Source organism: Rhinoderma darwinii, chromosome 5 (assembly GCF_050947455.1).
Source record: "Rhinoderma darwinii isolate aRhiDar2 chromosome 5, aRhiDar2.hap1, whole genome shotgun sequence".
Lineage (NCBI taxonomy): Eukaryota > Metazoa > Chordata > Amphibia > Anura > Rhinodermatidae > Rhinoderma > Rhinoderma darwinii.
Window position 1 is genome coordinate 15002494 of NC_134691.1, and position 22289 is coordinate 15024782.

The 22289-nt window shown below is 44.5% G+C and overlaps 1 protein-coding gene across 6 annotated transcripts in view; it reads right to left on the reverse strand.

The window, feature by feature from the left end:
- Positions 1–289: 289 nt before the first annotated feature.
- The window catches only part of EFR3A (EFR3 homolog A), a 192689-nt gene continuing 170689 nt past the window's right edge, over positions 290–22289 (reverse strand). For 5 of the 6 annotated variants that reach the window (XM_075825714.1, XM_075825718.1, XM_075825713.1 and 2 more), the window contains 3 exons: positions 21484–21590; positions 10458–10507; positions 290–8169 (listed from right to left, as the gene is read on the reverse strand). In XM_075825714.1, the coding sequence (XP_075681829.1) occupies positions 8064–8169; positions 10458–10507; positions 21484–21590 (263 nt within the window). In that variant the 3' untranslated portion in view covers positions 290–8063. The remainder of the gene's footprint in view (positions 8170–10457; positions 10508–21483; positions 21591–22289) is intronic. The other variant, XM_075825715.1, reaches the window with a different exon arrangement.

The following is a 22289-nucleotide window of genomic DNA, read 5'->3' on the forward strand; positions in this document are numbered from 1 at the left end:
CCTCCCATTGACTTCAATGGGAAGTTTGGGCGGAATCCGCCCGAACATCAAGCAGGACGCTTCTGACTTCTTTTGAAATGAATGGGGGGCGGAATTGTGTGTCTGAATCCGGAGCGGGTTCCAACATAAAAACAAAAAGGTGAAGAATTACTAAAACCCTTAAAATCCTTACATCGTCTGCGGTTCTAATCCATCCCATCCACTTCTATATAAAATCTGCTCTGTACCGGCACGTGTGCCCCGGACCCCGGAGAGACCGTCATACAGTAAACGAGGCAGAGGCACCAGCTCCATTGTTTCATTGCTTTAATGCAGGTTACACAGTGAATTCATGTCATGACGTTCATATTCGAAAAAACATAAAGTCTCTTATAAAAGCAGCACAAGAACTTCAAGAACTCAACAACATTGTCTAACATTTCATCTGAACCGAATATTCAACTCCAAAATCATAGAATCAGGAGAACATTCTCAGAAATAAAGGAGAACTCAACCCAAAACCTCAAATCTAGTATTAAGTATTTTTATGAGGAATTCAAAAACATTTCAAGCTTTTGGTTGGAATCGCGGGGGTCCTTCATCCTCTACTGGATTGAAAGCCCTGGAGATCCACAACCAATGTCTTGTTCCAGTAGTCTGGTTCAGGGATGGCCTTGGGAGGGAGAGTGTCATACCCCCCCTCTGTTTTACATGCTGGAAGTCGACCATGGCTGTGGATCCTTCAAATAGAGGGTTTCGGGAGCTCACTTTTTCAAGGTGGAACTTCTATGAATTTTTCCAGGCGTACGCCTTTAAGTAGTCCCTTTAACAAATTAGAGGACAGCGTTGGTGTGAGTCCATGAGGTGGGACCACGGTGCTCTGTAACGTGACCCAACTCCCATCGCCCGCTCGGTCTCAGGGCAACTGACCAACTGCCCTTTAGGAGGCAATAGAAAGCAAATGCCATAATTATGAATTGCAGATATATCAACTGAATTGCAGATATGGCACCTTTCTAATAAAGGAGACATGGAAGTGGTCAGGTGACCCCGCATGGCCAATCAGAGCAAGGCAAAATACATACATTCAGTGAAAGCTTCCCTTTAACCCCTAATAGAGGTGAATCGCATAGATGCCTTATTGTTAAGTGAATGTCCAACCATAAATAACATTTTTCTATCTAAAAAGGTTCAAAATTATTGTGCGGATTAATTATTTTTTATTTATTTCTTTATAGCGGACTGAGCTCCAAATCTCTAGCATACACAGTTCATTTATAACATTATGGCTACCTGCAGCCACCACTAGGAGGAGCTTAGGAGATTTGTGCGTACTGACCCTACATTGAAGTCCATAATAAAATAGTATGCAGTAAGCTCCCCCTAGTGGTGGCAAAATGTGATCATTCAACTTTTTGACTGCATAAATTTGGAGCCCGGTATCAGAACAACAAAGACCCGACTGCTATAAGATATATTACAAATTTAGTCAGCACAGAAATTTAAACCTAAATTTGGTGTCAAAAAGTGGAGATCCATTTTAAAGATGGTCGTCTTGATGACAGGTTCCCTTTAAGCTCACGGTGGAGGTCTTCTTTAACTGAATTTTAACAAAAACACTAAAAAATATAAACAAATACAAGACTACAGGAGCAAATATAGTAGATCTATAAAAAAGACATGACTAATCCAGCAGTGCACAATGTACAATAAGAAACAGTTTATCTACTTGGCGATAAGCAAGAGGATGAAATATTCTGACGAGCTCCCGATGGCCCGCTTAAAAAAGACGGAGCTTTGTGCACCCGCTTGGTATTGCTATTTTGAAGTTACATTTTTATTGAAATCCCTTCCACAACAAGACCTGCCCCTGTGGTTTTCCTGAACACCCGTCAGTACACTACACAGCGAGTAATGATTGTCTATAGACTTTCCTGTGGCAGACCTGGAGGGTATTCCAGCTACCGATTGAAATTATTCATATTAAAATCACAATAATGGACGGTGGATGCAGCAATATACTTCAGGTTTCCCTGCCAACCCCCTTTAATGAGCGTCAGCTCCGGAGAACCGGGCAAAGTCATTGCCACTCTCGGCGTTACCATTTGCTGATGAATTCCCAACAGTGGCCACTACAGGGGAAATGTAGTATTACATGCTGGCCATACAAACGAGGTCGTCCATGATTTATATGGACGGGTCAGAGCTGCGGTTCGTGAGCAACTCTCATAGTAAGGAGAAAAATGACAACTCCTTTAAGCAACTCCTTACTACAGTCTCAAAAGTGACTTCAAGGATAATAAGTTATCTGAAGGTCACAAAAAAAAAAAAAGTTTCATCTGATTGTATTAATAAGTGCTTTCCACGGTGCAATAATAAATTATGCTAAATAACTAATCACATTTGTGCCCCCTAATGCAAGCTCTGGCATGGTCTATGGTGGAACCGTAGGATGCGAGAGGCTTACCCCACAACACGCATTGATCAATGGCTGATCAAAGGAGGTCTGACCACTGGGACTGTGATGCTCGGTAAAGCATATTAGGCCCTTCTGCTATTATCTGAAACACTGCCAAACCCGACCTGGGAGTTTTGGAATTGCATCACAGCCTGATTGACATAGTCCCATTACCACTGGCATAAAAAGGGTTAATCTTCACACTTTCGACATACACAAATAAAACCTGAATAATAAAATTAAGAAAAAAAAATAAAATCATATTATACCCCAATACCCATATTTTTTATTTTAAAATAGACAACTAGCCCATTGTAAAAAAAAAACACGACCCCAGCAAAGTTTGTAAAAAAATAAATAAAAAAAATCATGTCTGTAGCTTTAAGTCTGATCAAGAAAAGCCTGAGATAGGAAGAAGTTAACCTGTGTTGTCTAATTATCTGATTTTCAGGTTATGGAGGGGCAGGGATTCATTGAGGGGGTGTGGCTTAGAATGCCTGGTCTCCTATTACAGACAGAGCAGTGGGGGAGAGCTCCTGCTGCAGACAGTTGCCTTACAGTCAGACAAGTTTTTGAGGAGGAGGGAAATGGCTGATCTCCTGAGACACAGAAGATTTATATATTTCTCCCGGTTTTGATTGCAATATAAGAGGATCAAATGAGAGGAGATCAAGGGAGGAATTACTGGGATTATTTTGACAAACATTTTTTATGTATTTTCTACAGTTCTTACAATTTATTTTCAAAAGCTGAACAGACCGTGCCCTGTTTTACTTAGGCATTTGTGTCAGTCCCACTGATGGTATATCCCAATATTTCTATGGAAGCGGGCACAAAACAAAAAGGCCTCCTCCATCACATGACTTCCATTCTAGACAGAGTAACGTGGGGCAAGTCGATAATTTTACATTTTTACTAGGGTTATGGATGGGGCGGATCCTTTGAATGCATGGCATAAATACATGTAAATTTGATAGAGAATAAACGTATACAAAATATAATTAACCCTTCCAGAAGAGCTAGAATCCATTTATCATGTTTACGTCTAAACTTTCCACGTAAAAAAAATATATTTTAAGACCGGCATCACAATGCGCATGACGCAGGAAGAAAGACTGAATTGATTGAAGTAATTAAGCAAACAAAAACGGCTGCCTACACGGTCTGCAGTCCACAGGTACGCACGGACGCCAGCTATATACATCCCCAAGAAACACAGTGGTTCGGTTTTTTCTTTTTACTCCATGTACTTCACAATCTTTACTGTTCGGACATACTGTACAATAAGTGAATTACTGCTAAAATTCTTGCTACTAAGCAAAGTATCTGGTCTGGGCCAATTCCGTTCAAACTCTTAAAGGGGAATTCCATCTTAAAAAGTGTTTTCCAAAACAACTTTCCAATATACTTTCAATCAAAATTCCTCTCCTGCACTCCATTGCAATGACTGTTGTGACAATAGTGATGTCACATGGACGTGTCAGCCAATGGCTGTTGACCCTTTTGGTCAAAGGGACGTACTATATCTTGTTGCAGCCATTGGATGTAGCAGTCATGACATAACTACGATTCATTGTGCTTCAGTTATGGGGAGTTCAGAAGAAGAATTTTAATGGTGGGAATATTAGAAAGATTTTTTTATTTTCTAAAAGTCATGGAAAATTATTTTAAAAACACTGCTCCAGCTAAACTTTATTACAAAAATTATTTTTATGTTAGTAATATATAAAGGCCAGTTAAAGGCGTATCCCCACGTTTCTCTACTCGTTGGGATGCCCACCAATTGCAAGAACGGACCACCCGTGTGACCCATTTGAATGGAGCAATTGTCTGCCTCTCCCTTCAACTCTATGGGACTAACGCCTTCAACCGTATGGGACTAACGCTATACTCGGCTATCTCCGGCAGTCCCATGGACTTCTGAATGGATCAGCAGGGCGCATGCCAAACCATCGCTCCATTCAAACAGGGGACAAGGGTCTCACGATGGGTAGAGGTCCCAGTGGTGGGGCCCCCAGCAATCAGACACTTATCCCGTATCCTGTGGAGAGAGGATAAATGTTTGTGGAAAAAAACCCTTAAGACCTGCCAAGCCTCCCTGCTCATTCTCTACTCTTAATTCTGCCTTAAGTTTAAAGTGAATATCTAACTTTGAACTTTATTTAATCTGTATAGGTCCAAAAATCTGTTCTGATAAATTTCTTAATATCCTTACAACGGTCAATGCTCTGATTTTTTACGACACAGAGCTCCAAATCTTCTAAATAGATAAATAGCTCAATTCTAGTTGCCTTCAGCCACCACTAGGAGGAGCCCAGGAGCTCACTGCATACTTGTTTAACATTGAACTCAATAATAACAGTATGCAGTAAGCTACTCAGCTCCCCCTAGTGGTCACTGCCGGCAGACAATTTTATCTTTACGCTCTAGGTTTATGCAGGGCATTTGGAGCTCTGTATTAGAAAAACAAAGCTCCGGCCGCTATAAAGATATATTAAGAAATGACTCAGAACAGAATACGGAGCCTAAAAATATTGTGGTGTTAAAAGTTGGACATTTATTTTTAAGGTCTAAGTGATCTAAGACTAATTACTAGGGACTATTGTTGTTGTTAGTCAGTGTATCCCTAGCAACCAAACTTGTCTTAACTGTTCAGCAGAAAATCAGCCCGGCTGCAGTCATAACTCAGATTATTATAGAAATACATTTAGCTGGAGGCTCTCTTGGTCAGGTGGGACATCAGAAGATATCAATGGTGGGGGAGGGACTAAAATGGGACCCCATGTTTCCCAGTATGTAGGGTCCATAGAGGTTGGTAGTGCTTTCAAACTCCACCGTTGCCAGTTAGAGATTTCAAAAAAGGGTTTTACACGATTGGAAAAACATGGCAGTTAATTTTCAGACGCAGCACCACACCCGTGCACAGGTTATGTGTGGTATTGCAACTCAGCCCATTTACTTCAATCAACCTTCCGAAAAGTCTTCTTGTCCTGAAGATGGGCACGCTGGCCTCAAAGAGCTTTAAAGTGCATCACATTCGCTCTGGGCTGAGTTGCCGGAAAGCCCCTCCCCCAATGCGAACGTCTGGCATTTCAGTAAATTTAGGTGGGATTCCCCTTTACATGCTACATTACCAACGATATTAGGAAACTACTTAAATAGCAATTCCATATACACCGCAGTCTAGAGTCTCATATATACTGCTCTAAACTGCAGACTATAAACTCCAGGTAAATACAGATAATCTGAGATGCTCCAGGCGACAAGAGGGGACAGTGCCAAATAATATTATAATATGATAAGAATATAAATTTAAGCAATTTTCTTATATTTATATAAAATCGCTCTAAAGTGAACACAAAACATCAGCACTAAGAATAGGGGGAGCGTTCACAACAGTTTAGAATTTTTCTTCTTTGGTAATTAAAATGGAAATAATTTAGCAGTAATTCGTACAATCAGGTAGAAGTTAAAAAAGTTATAAAAAAAAAAAAGTTTAACCAAAAAAGAAAAAAAAAAAAATAATATATTTATATATAAAAATTAAATTAACCCCCTTCCCTTCTCAAAACAAAAATCAGAACTCAGCTACAGATTTTTGGTAAAATTGAGGTACAGGACGGGAGTAATTCACATACTTAAATTTTAACTAATAACAGTCGTTATATACTTTGGTTCGGGGGGTAGTGGCAAAAGGATGGGGAGGGGATTCAAAAAGAACATATAGAGCTGTGATCCCTTTACCTCGCTTGAACTAAAATATTTTAAAGTAGAAATAAAAAAAAGACAAGTATAAACAACTGGGAATCCAACAAAAATTCTACTACAAAAATAAACAAAAACAACAAAGAATTGAAATCACCTGTGTCTGGCAGGAGCTCCTAGCATGCCATGCGGTTCTAACACCTGGAAAGCCACGAGCAGCCGTGTAAGTTGAAAGAATTATCACAAAAAACAACCATACGAAGAACAACAAATTCTCCCTTTACCTTGGCAAAAAATTGCTACATTTTTATAACAGTGTCAGATTTAAGCATGTTGTCCTCCGACCAAGTTCGGCTGGATGGACACGTTAGCCATGTATTGGGTGTAACTCACACCATTGAAAAATGCTGTGTCCCAGAAGAGTAAAACACAAAACAAAACCCTAAAAACTCAAAATAAAAAAACAAAAAAAACAATAAAACAACTCAAACTATACCAGTTACAATTTACAGGTTTAATTGAGCAGATCTGCACAGCCTAGCATTGCATGGTCTTTCCCTTCAGCAGACCATTGACATGCAACAACTGTCAGCAGAACATTTTCCTGACCGTTCTCAGGCCTGACACCTCAACATGTATTTTTGTCGAGGCCACAATGTGCACATTATTCCAATGAGGAAGGGAGACGAATGGCTGTCAGGTACCTCTGGTGCCAAACCTTTCTGTGGAAAACAAAGGATCGGACAAGGAACGTGTCAGATCCCCGATTCCTTAAGGACAATAGATATACAACAGGATCTGTCCTGTAAAATCTCTTTTCGCTATTGTCCATTTCAATATCTGGATCTTGAAGAATCCACGGGCCACGTCTACCACCAAAAATATAAAAGTGGTGCCAGTCAGGACAGCGGGTGGTCCAGATGGTTGACACAGGGAGGGTCTTTACAGGAGAGGCTTCCGCCGTTACACAGTTGCCCAGGTAACTGGACCAACTGATCTCCTGCCGTCACCTTTAAGCTTCTGGTGGGAGATTTAGACTGGATAATAAGAGGGAACCCTATAAGGCATCTTAGGCTACAGCAAGATGGCGGATTATACTGTCCAATGCCTGATCACCAAGAGAGTCACATGATGGGATGATCGTCACACAAGTGATTTGACTCCCCACTACCACCATTTTTCAATGGAAAGTGCTTGCAATTGATTTCCCTTGATTTATGCGTGGTGCTACTCTTGCTTAGCCTACTATGAAGCATCAAAATTTGCATCTTGATACAAACTCCTAAATGGAGATGCCCAAATAGTCAAAAATTTGCCTGTTTGGGGCTACGCCGATTGGTGCGCTTCCAATTAAGGATCATAATCCCCCCCATTTAAGACAACGGATGCTAAAATGTGCATCCCTAATAGGAAACAAAATTTGTAGTCAGTGATTTGGCCAAGGAACCGGAACTATGGCCAAACCACTCTACTCATGAATGTTGTGTTGCGCCCATTCGGTGACTCTATGCAGTCCTATGGGACGTGGCATCACATGGCACAAGGAGCCTCTTATTCAGCAAAAAGTAAAATGCCGATACCATTTACTGTGCAGGAACTGGGCACTGGAAGGGTCAGATGGGTAACGCCCACTGCACCACCTGTAGCATCTACAGTTTATTTAACCCCACGATGCTTCAACTATTTTAACATACAAAAGATAAAAACTGAATTGCTCTTTGACAACAGGTACAATTTTGGTATTTGTAGGAAACCGTTCAAATCTTTCAGGTATTTCGATCTGTGTCCTCCGGCTACGTAACAGTATGAAGCTTCTCCCTCATTGGTTCTTATAGAGCTGAATCTGAATACTGTGAAGCAACACAAATCCTAAAATATCATACGATACAGATGTCTGGATGGATGGAGCAGGATCTGCGGTTTAGTAGACACAGAGATCGGGAAATTTCATCTCATATACTGGGACGGAGTGATACTGCGCGTGTCCAGCTGTGATGGTGATTGTCCCGGATGGGCTGGGGGGTGGCCTAAAATAGAAAAAATATCTAATAATAAAACACACACACACACACACACACACACACACACACACACACACACACACACACACCTCAAAGAATTGGAATACCATCAAAAAGTTAATTTATTTCAGTAATTCAATTCAAATATTCTATAGATTCATTAAAACAGAGAGTGATCTATTTCCAGCATATTTTCTTTTAATGTTGATGATTATGGGAACAGTTAATGAAAACCCAAAATTTAGTGCCTACTGAAAAGTCTGTCCAGTATCTGCCCTCAATACTTGGTCGGGGCTCCTTCTGCATGAATTACTGCATCAATGCAGCGTGGCCTGCTGAGGAGTTATATCAAGTCCAGAGTTAGCGCAGCGTCTAGCAGGACATTTCCCAGCACTTCATGCTTCCCTCTGCTGACAGCTTTATGGAGATGCTGATTTCATTTTCCAGCAGGACTTGGCACTTGCCCACCCTGCCAAAAGTACCAATACCCGGTGTAATAACCACAGTATCACTGCGCCTGATTGGCCAGCAAACTCGCCCGACCTAAACCCCATAGAGAATCTATAGGGTATTGTCAAGAGGAAGATGAGACACCAGACCCAACAATGCAGACGAGCTGAAGGCCGATATCAAAGCAACCTGGGCTTCCATAACACATCAGCAGTGCCACAGGCTGATCGCCCCCATGCCACGCCGCATTGATAACCCCTCAGCAGTGCCACAGGCTGATCGCCTCCATGCCACGCCGCATTGATAACAGCTCAGCAGTGCCACAGGCTGATCGCCTCCATGCCACGCCGCATTGATAACAGCTCAGCAGTGCCACAGGCTGATCGCCTCCATGCCACGCCGCATTGATAACAGCTCAGCAGTGCCACAGGCTGATCGGCTCCATGCCACGCCGCATTGATCACACCTCAGCAGTGCCACAGGCTGATCGCCTCCATGCCACGCCGCATTGATCACACCTCAGCAGTGCCACAGGCTGATCGCCTCCATGCCACGCCGCATTGATAACCCCTCAGCAGTGCCACATGCTGATCGCCTCCATGCCACGCCGCATTGATAACCGCTAAGCAGTGCCACAGGCTGGTCGCCTCCATGCCACGCCGCATTGATAACACCTCAGCAGTGCCACAGGCTGATCGCCTCCATGCCACGCCACATTGATAACACCTCAGCAGTGCCACAGGCTGATCGCCTCCATGCCACGCCGCATTGATAAAAGCTCAGCAGTGCCACAGGCTGATCGCCCCCATGCCACGCCGCATTAATAACACCTCAGCAGTGCCACAAGCTGATCACCTCCATGCCACGCCACATTGATGCAGTAATTCATGCAGAGTCAGAGCCCCGACCAAGTAATGAGGGCAGATACTGGACAGACTTCTCAGTAGGACAACATTTTGGTATTAAAAATCATTTTTGAAATTGGGCTTATATAATATTCTAATTTTCTGAGACATTACATTTTTGGTTTACAATAACTGGTCCCATAATCATCAACATTAAAAGGAAAAATGCTGGAAATAGATCCCTCTGTGTGTGATGAATCTATAGAATATATGAGACACTTTTTAAATTGAATTACTGAAATAAATGATCTTTTTGATGATATTCTAATTCATTGAGAACGACTAGTGTAATATATATATATATATATAGATAGAGGTCTAGATGCTTTCTCTTTTCTTTACGGTCAACAATCTTAGATCTTATGGATTAATATACAGATGTAGCCGTCTTTAGCTTGACTTACCACATTAAATACACAGTGGAAAGATCTCTTATCGTGACACTTTCATTGATTTTTCAATGGCTTTGGTCATGTGATATCACACTGCAGCAAGTTATCAGAGTCAAGTTAAAGATGGCTACATCCGTATAAACCGTAGAAAATGTGTGGCCCTTCTACAACAAGAGTCTAAAATCCTTTAGTTTAATGTGACTTAGCAAAATAAATAGAAAAATCAGGGACGCTAACGTGCAACGTTTGCAAAATCTCTAAACAGCATCTGGCCATTAAGGGGTTAAAGGGATTGTCTGTTTTATAAAGCCAATTATTAGGGAATTCTGAAATGAAAAGAAAGGGGGGGGGGGGTCCCCGTTCAGTACCCCCATCTATTAGAGGACCTGGCCTGTCTAATGCATATAAGACAGTCCATCGATTTGAATGAGAAGTGTGCAATACTTTATTTCACCTGTGGTGGTGCTGCAGGGAAATTGAACATGTGCTGCCCGGTCCCCCTCATATTACAGCGGATGATTGTGTGATCGGCTTATTGCCTTATTACCTGATTGTCAGCTCCAGTATTTGCGCCAGTTTATCATGCAGCAGGTTAGCCTAGAAATAGGTGAAGAAATCCAGAATGAGAGACTGCCTGTAATACACATCAACAAGAAGCACTGGAACGAAGGTCTTTTTCATTTAAAATGGGACCGAAAACCTAAAAATTTAGTTGCAACTGCAAATAACACCCACCCCCTTCATCGTTCAGATCACCCTCACAGGGGTCGAGGAAGCGGAGATATGAGGCAATGCTTGGCGCAGACCCCACACTGTAGAGCGGCTTTAGTTTCCCAGTTCCGGCTTGTGACATGGAGGGAACACAGATCACCAGGGGTTAAAATATCCGCTCTGCAGGGTCGAGGAGTCCTAAAAATAAATTTATTGAACCTGCTGAGCGGCGATACTGCTCAGGGAAAGAAAGTCGCTTGAGACCGGTGTTCCATCCATGTTGCGTTTCCCGGTAAGAAAAAAAAAAAAAAAAGGTTCCATCGAAATACCCATTTGTTTTTAATAGTTTTTTTTTTGCCTCAGTCATGCTCGGCTTCGTTCCGCCAGGTTTACGTATTTTTGCTGGAAACGATAGCGTAGCCTGCTGCATCCAAAATGACGGAACGGTGCTTTCCCTGTTTTTTTTTTTATATTAGAGTATATGTAAACCATTGAAGGTTTTTTTTTTTTACTAAAATAGTGGATCTTAGTGTTTTGTGTAACTTGGTCATTTGTTTTTATTATTATGATTTCCACTCTTTCCAGATACAGTGATTTATCCTGAATACATAGAAGATGTATCGTGCTCTGAAAACCTTAATTCGCCAGGTCAGCGGGACTAATGGCTTCGATGAGAGCGGTTCCTGCTTGTCTCTGAACTTAGATGTGATCGATAACAGGTGGATCCTGTGTCACCGAAGAAGTCAGTGCCGCTGACCTGACAGATTTAGGGTGGATTCACACGAACGTGTATTGGGTCCGTGCGGGCCGCGTGGTTTTCACGCGCCACGCACAGACCAATACAAGTCTATGGGGCAGTACAGACAGTCCGTGCTTTTTGCGCAGCGTTTGTCCGCTGCGCAAAAAGCGCGACATGGTCAATATCTCCGCGTATTTCGCGCATCACGCACCCATTGAAGTCAATGGGTGCGTGAAAACCACGCAGGTCGCACGGAAGCACTTCCGTGCAAACTGCCTGTTTCGCGCACCAGCTGTCAAAAGGATGAATGTAAACAGAAAAGCACCACGTGCTTTTCTGTTTACAAACATCCAAACGGAGTGTCTTTGAGATGAGCGAACCCGGACAACCGAATCGAACTCCACCGGGTTCGGCCGAAATCGTTTTGGCCGAACCCGGCAAAAAAATTTGCGGTACGCGACGTCAGGAGATAGTCACTGTCCAGGGTGCTGAAAGAGTTAAACTGTTTCAGCACCCTGGACAGTGACTTCCGATCCCAATATACATGAACGAGTAAAAAAAAAAAAAAAAAAGAAGTTCTGACTTACCGATAACTCCCGGCTTCTTCCTCCAGTCTGACCTCCCGGGATGACAATTCAGTCCAAGTGACAGCTCCAGCCAATCACAGGCCAAGCACAGGCTGCAGCAGTCACATGGACTGTGGCGTCATCCAGGGAGGTGGGGCCGGATGTCAAGAGAGGCGCGTCACCAAGGACGCGTCACCAAGGCAACGGCCGGGAGGGAAGTTCTCGGTAAGTAGGAACTTTTTCTTTTTTTTTTTAACAGCTTTCTCGATATTGTGATCGGCATTCACTGTCGAGGGTGCTGAAAGAGTTAACTGCCGATCAGTTAACTCTTTCAGCACCCTGGACAGTGACTGACGTTGACTAGACTCATCTCTATGATGGCGGCTGCGCGAAAATCACGCAGCCGAGCATCATACACGGATGACACACGGAGCTGTCAAGTGGTTTTTGCGCATGCAAAACGCTGCGTTTTTTGCGCGCGCAAAAACACAACGTTCGTCTGAATAAGCTCTAAGGCTGGGTTCACACGGTGTTTTTTGCAGGCAGAAAATCGGTCTCAAAATTCCGTTTGGAATTTTGAGGCAGATTTTGCCCTTCCTGCACGCCGAATTTTGCCCGCGGCCATTGAGCGCCGCGTGCAAAAAACGTCAAACATGTCCCTTCTTTCTCCCGCAAGGCGGTTTTTACCGCTCGCGGGAGAAAACCGCCCCCGCCTCCCATTGAAATCAAGGGGAGGCATTTTCGGCCGGTTTTTGACGAGTTTTGCGGAGCAGTTTCCGCTCCAAAAAGCTTGTCAAAATACTCCGTGTGAACAGGGCCTAAGGCTTCAGCGCATGATACAGCTTTTCTATATATTCAGGATGGATAGAAGACGTATCCGACAAAGTAAAAAACATTTTTAATAAAAACAAATTACAAAGTTGCACAAAACACTAATATACACGGTTAAAGTAAAAAATAACAATAATTTTAAAAAAAAAGTCTTTAAAAGTTTTCATAGACTTTAAAGTCACTTGATGACGAATCTAAGCAGAATTTCTTCCGTTATTATCTTCATTTATGGATCCGTTTTCCTAGTGCGCATCTTTTCGAAAATACAAAAAAGGAAAAAGTATAAACGCTGAACATGACGGGATCTGTTGGAAACGGAGTATGATGGACGCCAAACGGAAGATAAACTTTCAACCAAATGTTTACGTAGGTTTGTTTGGAATCCGTTTTTGCCTCAGTTTCTGTTAGATTTACCGAATCTGTTAAAAACGGAAGGGTCAACGCAGATGTGAACAGAGCCGAACAGGCAAGAACAGGATCAACTACCATGTAAGGACCCCACAAAACAGCTCCCCATATCTCAGCTTCCTGAACTGCTGTGAATTTGACATGGGGGAGGGGAGAGGCATGTCGGGGGTTAACTGCAGACAAATATGAACATTTCGGTTTTACAGTAAAGTAGAAATGCGTTTATAACAATATCTGAATCCGTAATATTGCTGCGTACACAGGTCCTGTGTGTATCACCAATTCCCAGTGTAAGGCCTTGTTCACACAACGTGTATTCCACGCGTTTTCATGCTGAAAAACGCGTCAGAAACACATGCTTTATGCTTCCTATTGACATCAATGGGAAAGCGTATTGTAGTGCATACGAAGCGTTTTTTTTCCATGCGCGCATGTTTAAGAATCGCGCTGTGTAAAAAAAAGCAGCGTCCGGTCTCTTCTTGGCGCGTAAAACGAATTCCCATAGTCAATAGGAGTCCTAATAACGCGCCAAAAAAAGCGCACAAAACGTGTAAAAAAAAAAAAGGCTTTATTTTTGATACATTTACACGTCATTTTTTATTTTTTTAACGCCGTGTGAACAAGGCCTAATAAGAAGTGATCGGATATCTGGAGGTTTCTTCCTTGGGACCCGGAACGTGACAAGTTACAGATCCAGGATGAATGATTAAGATCGTGAAGGAGGTTTAGCTGCAGAGAGATCACAAGCTCTGCTCCCAGACGGCTCCTAAATCTTCTTATTAAATAAATGGAAAGTATTGGAAATGATGGCGGCACATGGGGCGGTTATAGGGTAATAAACATGAAATCATAAATACAGACAGCGCACGTAAAAGGGAAACACAGGCAAAAAAATGGCGTGTGTAAAATGCACAAAATATGCCTGATAGTTGCGAGTCCCACCTAACACCCTCACTAATTGGGAAAGTGGGGTACCGGTGCCCCTCGTATGTCAGCAGCAGCTTCGCGTTTCGCTCTTTGCACTGTAGTCTATGGGAGCAGCATGAATGAGGCGAGTAAGCAGCGGTGGAATATTTACGTCATTTCCATAGACTTTAATAGAATTGGAGAACGGGGGATGTGGTGGTCCTGTTCTCCCAATAGGCGAGGGTTTAAGGCCCAAGGCACACGACCATAGTTTTTAAGGATAATCCGCGGACCATTCATTTCTATTGGCCACAGGCACCTTTCCGTATATTTACGGGTGTGCCCGTGCCGTAGAAAGGATCTGCAAAATAAAGAACACGTCTTATTCCTCTCCACAATTGCGCCACAGACTCACCCATAGAAGGCTAAAGGCGCTAGCAAAATTGCGAACGGCTACGGATGCGCACCCGTAGTCGTCTAATTGCGGAAGCGTTGCTATGGCAGGGGATTCCCCAAGAAAATGGTGTCTGAGCGATCACGTGACCTTTTAAAGTGGTTGGCGACACCTGTAGCCTCTTATTTTTGCGGATCCGTAAATATGCACTATGGACCGTATTTGCGGACAGCATGCCAGATATGCGGAGGACTTGCGGATTACTACGGATTCATAGCGTTAAAAAAACAAACACTACGGTTGTGTGCATGAGCCCTAAAAGGCGGCACCTGCACTGATGAGGCAATATGAGACATCATGTGGATATGCCGGAGACGTAGGGCTGGCCAATTATGACCTGAATCAAAGTTTCGATTAATTGAACATGTAAACTCGATTACGAAACAATTATTTAGGTCACACCCCTTTTTGCATATCACGCCATTCAATTAATATTTATCCCGAGTGTCTGCTGTATACTACAGTATATAATATACTCCCTGACACTGCCCCCACACAGTATATAGCCCCCATAGCTGCCCCAGAGTATAATGCCCCATAACCGTTCTCCACACCGTATAATGCCCCCATAGCTGCCACACCATATAATGCCCCCCTTAACTGCCCTCACACAGTATAATGCTGCCATAACTGCCCTCACACAGTATAATGCTGCCATAACTGCCCACACACAGTACAATGCTGCCATAACTGCCCTCACACAGTACAATGCCGCCATAACTGCCCTCACACAGTATAATGCCGGCTTAACTGCCCTCACAGTATAATGCTGCCATAACTGCCCACACACAGTATAATGCTGCCATAACTGCCCACACACAGTACAATGCTGCCATAACTGCCCACACACAGTACAATGCTGCCATAACTGCCCTCACACAGTACAATGCCGCCATAACTGCCCTCACACAGTATAATGCCGCCATAACTGCCCTCACACAGTATAATGCCGCCATAACTGCCCACACACTGTATAATGCCGCCATAACTGCCCTCACACAGTACAATGCTGCCATAACTGCCCACACACAGTACAATGCTGCCATAACTGCCCACACACAGTACAATGCTGCCATAACTGCCCACACACTGTATAATGCTGCCATAACTGCCCTCACACAGTATAATGCTGCCATAACTGCCCTCACACAGTATAATGCTGCCATAACTGCCCTCACACAGTACAATGCTGCCATAACTGCCCTCACACAGTATAATGCCGCCATAACTGCCCTCACACAGTATAATGCTGCCATAACTGCCCTCACACAGTATAATGCCGCCATAACTGCCCTCACACAGTATAATGCTGCCATAACTGCCCACACACAGTACAATGCCGCCATAACTGCCCTCACACAGTACAATGCCGCCATAACTGCCCTCACACAGTATAATGCCGCCATAACTGCCCTCACACAGTATAATGCCGCCATAACTGCCCTCACACAGTACAATGCCGCCATAACTGCCCACACACTGTATAATGCTGCCATAACTGCCCTCACACAGTATAATGCTGCCATAACTGCCCTCACACAGTATAATGCTGCCATAACTGCCCTCACACAGTATAATGCTGCCATAACTGCCCTCACACAGTATAATGCTGCCATAACTGCCCTCACACAGTATAATGCCGCCATAACTGCCCTCACACAGTATAATGCCGCCATAACTGCCCTCACACAGTATAATGCCGCCATAACTGCCCTCACACAGTATAATGCCGCCATAACTGCCCTCACACAGTATAATGCTGCCAAAACTGCCCACACACTGTATAATGCTGCCATAACTGCCCTCACACAGTATAATGCTGCCATAACTGCCCTCACACAGTATAATGCTGCCATAACTGCCCTCACACAGTATAATGCCGCCATAACTGCCCTCACACAGTATAATGCCGCCATAACTGCCCTCACACAGTATAATGCTGCCATAACTGCCCTCACACAGTATAATGCTGCCATAACTGCCCTCACACAGTATAATGCCGCCATAACTGCCCACACACAGTATAATGCCCCCATAACAGTCCTCCACACAGTATAATGCCGCCATAACTGCCCTCACACAGTATAATGCCGCCATAACTGCCCTCACACAGTATAATGCCGCCATAACTGCCCTCACACAGTATAATGCCGCCATAACTGCCCTCACACAGTATAATGCCGCCATAACTGCCCTCACACAGTACAATGCTGCCATAACTGCCCACACACTGTATAATGCTGCCATAACTGCCCTCACACAGTATAATGCTGCCATAACTGCCCACACACAGTACAATGCTGCCATAACTGCCCTCACACAGTACAATGCCGCCATAACTGCCCTCACACAGTATAATGCCGCCATAACTGCCCTCACACAGTATAATGCTGCCATAACTGCCCACACACAGTACAATGCTGCCATAACTGCCCACACACTGTATAATGCTGCCATAACTGCCCTCACACAGTATAATGCTGCCATAACTGCCCACACACAGTACAATGCTGCCATAACTGCCCTCACACAGTACAATGCCGCCATAACTGCCCTCACACAGTATAATGCCGCCATAACTGCCCTCACACAGTATAATGCCGCCATAACTGCCCTCACACAGTACAATGCTGCCATAACTGCCCACACACTGTATAATGCTGCCATAACTGCCCACACACTGTATAATGCTGCCATAACTGCCCTCACACAGTATAATGCTGCCATAACTGCCCTCACACAGTATAATGCTGCCATAACTGCCCTCACACAGTATAATGCTGCCATAACTGCCCTCACACAGTATAATGCCGCCATAACTGCCCTCACACAGTATAATGCCGCCATAACTGCCCTCACACAGTATAATGCTGCCATAACTGCCCTCACACAGTATAAAGCTGCCATAACTGCCCACACACAGTATAATGCCGCCATAACTGCCCTCACACAGTATAATGCTGCCATAACTGCCCACACACAGTATAATGCCGCCATAACTGCCCTCACACAGTATAATGCCGCCATAACTGCCCTCACACAGTATAATGCCGCCATAACTGCCCTCACACAGTATAATGCTGCCATAACTGCCCTCACACAGTATAATGCCGCCATAACTGCCCTCACACAGTATAATGCTGCCATAACTGCCCTCACACAGTATAATGCCGCCATAACTGCCCACACACTGTATAATGCTGCCATAACTGCACTCACACAGTATAATGCCGCCATAACTGCCCTCACACAGTATAATGCCGCCATAACTGCCCTCACACAGTATAATGCCGCCATAACTGCCCTCACACAGTATAATGCCGCCATAACTGCACTCACACAGTATAATGCCGCCATAACTGCCCTCACAGTATAATGCTGCCATAACTGCCCTCACACAGTATAATGCTGCCATAACTGCCCTCACACAGTATAATGCTGCCATAACTGCCCTCACACAGTATAATGCTGCCATAACTGCCCTCACACAGTATAATGCTGCCATAACTGCCCTCACACAGTACAATGCTGCCATAACTGCCCTCACACAGTACAATGCTGCCATAACTGCCCTCACAGTACAATGCTGCCATAACTGCCCTCACACAGTACAATGCTGCCATAACTGCCCTCACACAGTACAATGCTGCCATAACTGCCCTCACACAGTATAATGCCGCCATAACTGCCCTCACACAGTATAATGCCGCCATAACTGCCCTCACACAGTATAATGCCGCCATAACTGCCCTCACACAGTACAATGCTGCCATAACTGCCCTCACACAGTACAATGCTGCCATAACTGCCCTCACACAGTACAATGCCGCCATAACTGCCCTCACACAGTATAATGCTGCCATAACTGCCCTCACACACAGTATAATGCCCCCATAACAGCCCTCACACAGTACAATGCTGCCATCACGGCCCTCACACAGTATAATGCTGCCATAACTGCCCACACACACACAGTACAATGCTGCCATAACTGCCCTCACACAGTATAATGCTGCCATAACTGCCCTCACACAGTATAATGCTGCCATAACTGCCCTCACACAGTATAATGCTGCCATAACTGCCCTCACACAGTATAATGCTGCCATAACTGCCCACACACAGTAAAATGCTGCCATAACTGCCCTCACACAGTACAATGCTGCCATAACTGCCCTCACACAGTACAATGCTGCCATAACTGCCCTCACACAGTACAATGCTGCCATAACTGCCCTCACACAGTATAATGCCGCCATAACTGCCCTCACACAGTATAATGCCCCCATAACTGCCCTCACACAGTATAATGCCGCCATAACTGCCCTCACACAGTATAATGCTGCCATAACTGCCCTCACACAGTATAATGCTGCCATAACTGCCCTCACACAGTATAATGCTGCCATAACTGCCCTCACACAGTATAATGCTGCCATAACTGCCCTCACACAGTATAATGCCGCCATAACTGCCCTCACACAGTATAATGCTGCCATAACTGCCCTCACACAGTATAATGCTGCCATAACTGAACTGCCCACACACAGTATAATGCTGCCATAACTGCCCTCACACAGTATAATGACCCCATAACTGCCCTCACACAGTATAATGCTGCCATAACTGCCCTCACACAGTATAATGCCGCCATAACTGCCCTCACACAGTATAATGCCGCCATAACTGCCCTCACAGAGTACAATGCTGCCATAACTGCCCTCACACAGTATAATGCCGCCATAACTGCCCTCACACAGTATAATGCCGCCATAACTGCCCTCACACAGTACAATGCTGCCATAACTGCCCTCACACAGTACAATGCTGCCATAACTGCCCTCACACAGTACAATGCTGCCATAACTGCCCTCACACAGTATAATGCTGCCATAACTTCCCTCACACAGTATAAAGCTGCCATAACTGCCCTCACACAGTATAATGCCGCCATAACTGCCCTCACACAGTATAATGCTGCCATAACTGCCCTCACACAGTATAATGCTGCCATAACTGCCCTCACACAGTATAATGCTGCCATAACTGCCCTCACACAGTATAATGCTGCCATAACTGCCCTCACACAGTATAATGCTGCCATAACTGCCCTCACACAGTATAATGCTGCCATAACTGCCCTCACACAGTATAATGCCACCATAACTGCCCTCACACAGTATAATGCTGCCATAACTGCCCTCACACAGTATAATGCCGCCATAACTGCCCTCACAGTATAATGCTGCCATAACTGCCCTCACACAGTATAATGCCGCCATAACTGCCCTCACACAGTATAATGCTGCCATAACTGCCCTCACACAGTATAATGCTGCCATAACTGCCCTCACAGTATAATGCTGCCATAACTGCCCTCACACAGTATAATGCCGCCATAACTGCCCTCACACAGTATAATGCTGCCATAACTGCCCTCACACTGTATAATGCCGCCATAACTGCCCTCACACAGTATAATGCCGCCATAACTGCCCTCACACAGTATAATGCTGCCATAACTGCCCTTACACAGTATAATGCTGCCATAACTGCCCTCACACAGTATGCTGCCATAACTGCCCTCACACAGTATAATGCCGCCATAACTGCCCTCACACAGTATAATGCCCCCATAACTGCCCTCACACAGTACAATGCCGCCATAACTGCCCTCACACAGTATAATGCCGCCATAACTGTCCTCCACACAGTATAATGCCGCCATAACTGCCCTCACACAGTATAATGCCGCCATAACTGCCCTCACACAGTACAATGCTGCCATAACTGCCCTCACACAGTACAATGCTGCCATAACTGCCCTCATAGCTGCACCTCACAGAGTATAAAGTCCCCCATAGCTGCCCCACGCTGTATAATGCCCCCAATAGTACCTAATAATAATATACATACTCACCTAACCCCGTTCCAATGACGAGAGGAGATCCCTCTGCTCCTCTGCTCTGTTTGGCACGGCGCAGTCAGGCGCGATGACGTCACTGCCTCGCGTCCAGCGATACATAATGAATGGTAGAGCAGAGACCTTAACGTCCCCTGTTCTCCCATTGGATTCAACTGGTTCTGCGTCCTGAAGATGCCAATACAGATTAAACCGGGAGGATTTTGATTATTTGTCGATTAATTGCCGATCCCCACATAGACGTGGATGATGGGAATACCCCTTTAAAAGGGTTGTCCAGAAAATTACAACTTGACTGCAATACCAGACACAGCCATGGACAGATGTGGTGGGGCTGTTTCTGGGGAAAAAGCAAAGCCCTTCATTCTTGTTCTGGACACCCCCTTACTGAGAAGGTTTTCATCTGCACTGAGCACAAAGTCTGCGGGTGACAACGGCAGATCTCCATCCTTCACATCCACCTATCTTATCGATGCTTATGGTGGGAAAACCCCTTTAAGCGCCGGACGGTGTATAGATGAAGAGCAGATAGTAACAATTCCCTAAGTTATAAACAGCACAACATGTACCTATCAGGTCTACTATCAGAGCTCCATATCTGCGGAGTCAAATCACACTGCCCGCATCCACCACTAGGGGGAGCTCACTACATAATACATTACCTCCCATTGAGCTCAATAATAAATCTATCTTCAGTAAGCTGCCCCTAGTGGAAGATGATTTTAAAGGATCTTATCACTCTAAATCTGGCACCTGGTAGGCAGTGGCTGCAGCATGTTTAGGTTGTGTATTCCCATGTTGATAGAACTACAGCTTCTTTCAAATTTCAGCAGCACCTGATTAGACCAGTAGGGGGCACACAACATACTGGTCAGAGATATGAGAAGACCGTTTAGCAGTATTCGAGACTATGGAGGTCCGATAAACCCAAATTTCATTATTTTACACGCTATCCAAATGGCAAAATATCAGATTTTTACGCTATTTTCCGGGCTCAGAGACCACGCATTTATGGGGACGAGGGTAAATACTCACTTTAGATTCACACTGTGCAGCGATCTCTTCAAATGGAGCTTTCTGGAACTTTTCTATGACCTGTCGTCTCTTCTCCTTCTCCTGTTCTTCCATGCCGGTGTTATCTACTTGTAGGAATGAAATAAAAAATTAACAAAAATGTCCCAATATACTAGTCATACACTTATCCAGTCCTGGTTGGGTCCAATTGTCTAGACCCTCTAGACCCATAGCCAAGCATTTCAAGGGAAAGTCTCCCTAGCGATCAGATCCGGCTTCTTTAACCACCAGCGATCAGATGTTATTGATGGGGAAAGCTGCTACTGGACAGACATTTTAGCGGCTGGCGGGGGAAATGATGTATTACATGATGGCCGTCATGTGATATTACGACATCTCCAGTCCACCACAAAGTGAGCTGCTCATAGAGGGGGGGGGGGGGGTCAAAAATTACATCGGTGTGTCCTAATAGGGCATATAAACAGGGCTGGTCTTTGGGAGACAAAGCATTTAAAGCTTTATGTGCATAAAATGTGATTTTTTTTTTAAAGTGTAACTAAACAAGGGTAAAAACTTGATAGTGACTAGTCAGAAGTTTTTTGTTCGAGCACTAAGACCCCCCACCGATCGCTAACACAAAGCGGCAGAAGCGCTTGGGTGAGCGCTGTGCCACAGTGCCTGATCTGCTTTCCTTGGAGCGGCATACAGGCTCTATAGAACGTGTATGAGTCCGTAAAACCGCTTGCTTGGCTTTTTGAGTAAAACCGATCAGAAACAAAGCGGCAGAGCGCTCACCTGAGCGCTTCTGCCACTTTATTTTAGCGATC